At 41.0% G+C, this 6,000-nt stretch overlaps 1 protein-coding gene across 1 annotated transcript in view; it reads left to right on the forward strand.

Annotated features, from left to right (window-relative positions):
- The window catches only part of LOC147437948 (protoporphyrinogen oxidase, chloroplastic-like), a 70,513-nt gene extending 65,602 nt beyond the window's left edge, over positions 1-4,911 (forward strand). Inside the window, exons 7-9 of the mRNA XM_086487340.1 lie at positions 3,838-3,997; positions 4,108-4,211; positions 4,380-4,911. Coding sequence (XP_086343466.1) covers positions 3,838-3,997; positions 4,108-4,211; positions 4,380-4,682 — 567 coding nt within the window. The 3' untranslated portion in view covers positions 4,683-4,911. The remainder of the gene's footprint in view (positions 1-3,837; positions 3,998-4,107; positions 4,212-4,379) is intronic.
- Positions 4,912-6,000: the final 1,089 nt, after the last annotated feature.

Consider the following 6,000-nt stretch of genomic DNA (forward strand, 5'->3'; position numbering starts at 1 on the left):
TGGTGATCTTTTGCGTGGGCATATGCTTGTAAAGTCCCAAAGAATCACTTACCTTTGAGTTGTGTTGTGGGAGTTTTTTTTTATACGGTTTGTGGTATCAAATTTGTGTCTTGAGCGCTATTGAGATACATTGCTATAGAGGTGTCCCTTGCTCTTGTTTTCCCAACAACGTGTAGCAATAGCTTGTCCACGTGGCCCAAGTGCTATGCGCACATGATACGACTATTTAAAATTAATGAAATCAAGTCTTTTTGCTTACTCGATCTTTCTACAACCTATGAATGAATTTGAGACTTCATGTTTTTCAGAGTCGGTGTGTTAAAGTTTCCTTTAAACTTGTGCCGATTGGATTGGAGGTTTTATTGGATGAGCTATTTAGAAAGACTAGAAGATCACTCAATTGATATGATTTCGGCACAAATTTTATAGTGTGCATAAATCATTAGGGTTTGAAGTACTTTTTGTCCCATACAAAGTTGTCAGAAAAGCAGATGAGAGGGGTGAACATATTGTCTTAATTTCACCTCTAGATAGTGTGTGGTTGCAGATGCTTTGTCTCGCAAGCCACGGATATCCCCAGTTACAGCAGTACATCATTAGGATTTTTGTGAGATGTGGGAACAGTATGCTATATACGCGATTTTAGTGAGATCTTTGACAAGGTATAGAGTGGAGAGACGGTATGAGGATATTCTCGCGAAGAAGGTTATTTGATGCAAAAGACTATGTTCAGTGTGACACGTGGTTTAAGGCTTAAGGTGTTGATGAAGTGCCACAATCCCTCTTTTGTTGGTCATGTCATCGAGGCATTGAGGTGCGACTCTAAGGCTGTTGAGCGCTACTTCTACTGGCTTGAGATCAGAAAGGACTTGGATGAGTTTGTGTGCACTTGTATAATGTGTCAAAAAGTGAAGTATGACAAGCACAAAGTGACAGGACTCCTTCAGCCGTTACCCATTCCATACCAACCATGGGAGATTATAGCTATGGATTTCATCTTTGATCTTCCCAGGAGTGAACACGATGGTATTTTGACCAACCATGGGAGAGGATAGCTATGGATTTCATCTTTGATTTTTCCAAACTAAAGAGTGGGCATGATGGTATTTTAACTCTAGTGGACAGATTCTGCAAACAAGCTCTCTTTGTATCAATGAAGAAGACCGTGAAGGCCCATCCTTTGGCAAAGGTGTTTGCCTCCCATATTTTTCGGTTACATGGGATCATTTGGCCAAGCTATTTGTCTCGCATGTTTTCCGGTTACATGGGATGCTGATATCTATTGTTTTGTAAAGTGCAGCGAAAGTGGTTTATGTTTATGAGTGCTCGATGCATACTCAAGGTTCCTTATGAGTGAGTTCCTTTTACTGAATGAGATGTGCAAAGACTAGAGAGACAAGAGAGAGATATTGTGAGTGAAGGTTCCGTGAGGGATAGAGAGAGAAGAAGACTTCACCGGATGCCCCTTCAAGGGTCCCCCCTCGCTATCGCTAGAGAGGTATTTGCTTCAGATTGCACAAATGTTGATACAATGGTCCCAGATGCTAAGATGTTGATGGGATCTTGCTGTAGGTGCTTGCATTTGCGAGGCTAAAGGCTGAAAATAGAAAAAGCCAGGGATGCTGAATGAGATTTACAAGCTCGACGAGGCTATGGCTGATATGCTAAGGCCGACATCGAGGGTGGGCTAAAAACTAAAAAAACGCTGATCTAAGGTCTGAATCTGAAAACGCTGGCGTGATTGCTGGATCTGTGACGGTAGGTTATGGCTGAAATTTTTACTAATGCTAGGGCTGATCTGGTATGCAGGCTGACTCGAGTAAGGTAGGCTGATGCTAGGCAAAAATGACATGGGTGCTAGATGTGTTGGTGAAAAACGCTAGCATGCTGAGGTATTGCAAGTACTTTGTGCTTGTACTGAGGGTATTGACTTATGCTTCAGAAGTGACTCCTAGGGTCACTTATATATGGAATTTAAGATGGATCAGGCAATGCCAATAAAAAACCCACAATTTTAATTGGCTGGCTAAAATGTCACTTATTAGCAAGTTTATGAACTCACTTATAAGAGGTGCTTCCAATCAGAGGTTAGCTTGTCCAGGTGCACGTAGGGTTAGATGTGCACATGACGTGTTTCAAATAGACCTGAGGTTTACCAGTTTGTTTTGGAGAGCAGTGTGTAGGAACATGGATACTTTACTGAAATTCTCTTTGTCATTTCATTTGCTGACCGATGGATAGTCAAAGATGACCAGACCAATGGTATTAGACTTGTTGTTGAAGTGCTACATCTCTGAAAATAAGTCTGAGTGGGAGAAGTATTTACCATTGGTGAAGTTTGCTTAGAACAACACTGTTTACACTTCGATCAGGAAGGCACCGTTTGAGATTATCGAGGGTGGCAAGAAGGTTATGCCTATATTGTGCACCAAAGACAATATTTCAGGTAGATCTTCGGATAGGATCTAGAGACTGCATGTGTAAAGGTTTAGGAGGCTTTACAAAGATCTCAAAACGGCATAAGAATGCAGCAAGCAAGCATCGATGCGACTTGCAGCTGGAGGAAGATGATTGGGTGATGGAAAGAAGAAAGTGCTTTTTCCAAGCGATAGTATGGGCCCTTCCAATTTTAAACATAGATCAACGATGTTTCCTTCAGACTGAAATCGCAAGACTTGGAAGATTCGCAATGCCTTTCATGTAAGTCTTTTGAGACCTTAAGGACAGGGAGCTAGAAGAGCAACGAGAGGTAGAAGAAACTGAGGAGATTCTTATACTACCTGAGGAGGTACGAGCGCACAAGGAAAGGAAACTGACGAAAAGCTAACTTGGTCAAGTTCAAGAACTATCCTATCCTGCTCTTGATGCGAAGTGGATGGAGGAGGAGAACTGACACATACCAGATACTAGAGCTGTACCGTTAGGCTTGTGGTTCGGTCTCGACTATTCCAAAGTGCACATTGAATCAATAGATTCATGTAGTGCGTATTGCACAAGAAGGGGAGCAACTTCACTCCCTTTGTTACAGATTGCCTAGAAATAGATAAAGTCTACCAATCTGTCTTTTGACATTTTGGGGATGCGCACTGTTGACAGGTTTACAGTACTCCGGTGAGTGATTTTATATGATGTATACATAGCTGGATTTCCATGATATGAAAATGTTACGGTGGAATTCCTTCAAATAGATTGATTCGTGTACTCTTGCAAATGTGTGTTTGTTTGAGTATATTTGTAAGATGAAATTTCTGTAGCATTTTTATCTTGATTAACTAATTCAGGTGATATGAATCTTGAGTGACGAGATTTAGTGTATCAAGACATCCGTTAGATATCAGCGTGATTTGAATTTCATGGGTAAATAAGTCATAATGATCACTATTCATGTCTAAGATCTCGACATGGATAGTGATATGTATGTGATTGCGATTGTTCAGTGACGAGTGTTTTTTGTGCTAGTGAGTAGTCAAATTGCATGTCTGCATAGAATTGGTGTCTTCTAAGTTGGTTTATTGTTTACTGTCTGTTGGCAAGTGTAATCAAGGATGATTACTCTTCTTTTAAGGGGGGTATTGCACAAAGTGAAGTGTGGCAACCTGACCCCTTGCGGAAGCTCACTTCATGGTTGATTGTGCATGAACTGATTCTAAGAAAAGATGCAGGTGGGAAGACTTTTGTGGGCTTGATCATTTCTTTTGCTCTCTCTCTTTCTCTACCTAGCACTGGTTGCAGACACAACGGGGGTTTTGCCCACACACGTCATGGGCGCAGTTTGAGGCGGTTAGTACTCAAATGTCAGTGTGCACCAATTTACAATGTTTTTTAAATTCATTTCAGCCAAGGGCAGCAGATTCGCTTGCAAAGTTCTATTATCCACCTGTTGCAGCAGTTACAATCTCTTATCCAAAGTCTGCCGTCAGAGAAGAACGTCTTGTTGATGGTGAGCTCAAAGGATTTGGCCAGCTTCATCCTCGTAGTCAAGGAGTAGAGACATTAGGTATATTATTTTCTTTTAATTGCAATTCTAAATCTATTAAGATTGGTGCAGATGTAAGCTCTTTCAGAGATAATACCCTTGTATTTGTGATTGATATTATACTTCTGCAGGCACAATCTATTCCTCTTCTCTATTTCCTGGCCGGGCTCCTGCTGATCGAGTTATGTTACTGAACTACATAGGGGGTGCTACAAATACAGAGATTACGAGCAAAGTATTGCCCTTTCCTCTTCTTGCCTCTCTCTCTCTCTGTGAATTCATCTTCTTTTTCTAAGCTCCCTGATCTTGTTTATCCAAATTAACTAACAGGGCTAAACTATTGTTGCACGTTTACGTGCAATGCAGCAGCTTGTGCTAATATGCGAGTTCACTCACTCTGCAGGATGAAGCAGAGCTTGTGAAACAGGTCGACAAGGACGTGCGGAAGATGTTAATAAAACCTGATGCGCCAAGTCCAGAGGTCCTTGGAGTGAGAGTCTGGCCAAAAGCTATTCCACAATTTGAAGTGGGTCATCTGGACATCTTGGATGATGCACGCAAAGCATTGGACAGTTCAGGTTTGGAGGGGCTGTTTCTAGGTGGAAATTATGTTGTCGGTGTTGCTCTTGGCCGATGCGTTGAGGGAGCATATGAGAGTGCTGATTCTATCTCCGAATACTTCAAAAAGGCCTCTGTTAGGGTGTAACTTTGGTATTTTTACACTGCCTACTAATGTGCCTGCTATTCAGGGCCCTTTAAGGAAATAATGGCGAGAGTGGCTTTCAGTAGTAATGGTACTATACCCTGATTAGAAATAAAGAAACCTGAACCCCTTTCCTGGAACTAGCCAAACTGCGAAAGTATGTTGATTTTGCACATTTGTGTCACAATTTGTGAAAGATAAAAGCACTTTTGCATTCAATTGCTTTGACAAAGTTTATCTTGGTTCTTTCAATGTGGAATTTTGATTATCAATTCCCCAAGTTATGTCCTTCATACCAATTGGCTGATCAAGCAGGCAGGTTGTTTCTGTGTGATTTCGTCGTGGTGCAATCTGTAATTTTTGTAATTTGGTGTGGGCGTTGTGTGTGTGTGTGTGTGTGTGTGTGTGTGTGTGTGTTATTATCGTTCTATTATTGTCCTATTGAGGCCTAAGTGGGCATAAAGGACAGATCAGGAACAAGATTGTTACGACATTCCACTTCAAAATGCTATAAATGGTATATAAAAAGGAGTAAAGGCTGGCAAAATAGAAAATGTTCTCCAGGAGGATGAGCTACATAGAACAAAATGGATGTGGTTCATGTAACATACTTGGTGTCTTTCTTGCCTAACAGGATTCTTTGATCACTGCTCTACTTTGTTGATAGCAACCCGTTTGCCTGCTTCTTAGCTTTATATGCTTTAGCAAGTTCTAGTTTCTTGTTCCTCAACTGTGCAAGTCATCCATACCGTGGTCCCTACTAGTAATCTTGTTTGCTTCATCGGTGGATCTTGTCATGAACTTTGTTATAATGAGAGAATGAGAGAGAGAGAGAGAGAGAGAGAGAGAGAGAGAGAGAGAGAGTCATTGCACTCTAGCCTACTTCGCAGATTGGGTGCTTTGACTTCATAACTTTGTCAAAAGTTGGCCTAAGAAGGCCATTGATTTTGGAATAGAAGTTTTACCAATACTTATGGGCAGAGGCATTTAATATGGTATGTGGGGCATTGATCATAAGGATTTTGTTCAAAAAAACCATTGAGTTTATCAAATTCAAATAATCATTTCAGGCGACTTTGTGAGAGGATGACTGTTGAGTCAAATAAATGAGCTTATTATGGGGATAACTTCTAAAAAGAATTTTGCGGATGTAATTTTCTCATTGGAGTAATATTGTAGAATCTTTATACTGCATGAACCATTGGAAGAAGTGTTGGGTGTGAGCTTTTATTGCAGCTGAACACCCTCTGAAAGCATTTGTAGACTTGGCCATTGTGTGTGAACTTCCTCTTACATGTAGACAAGCCATGTCTTTTGCAGC

This window comes from Adiantum capillus-veneris, chromosome 17 (assembly GCF_014529385.1).
Source record: "Adiantum capillus-veneris isolate H3 chromosome 17, ASM1452938v2, whole genome shotgun sequence".
Classification (NCBI taxonomy): domain Eukaryota; kingdom Viridiplantae; phylum Streptophyta; class Polypodiopsida; order Polypodiales; family Pteridaceae; genus Adiantum; species Adiantum capillus-veneris.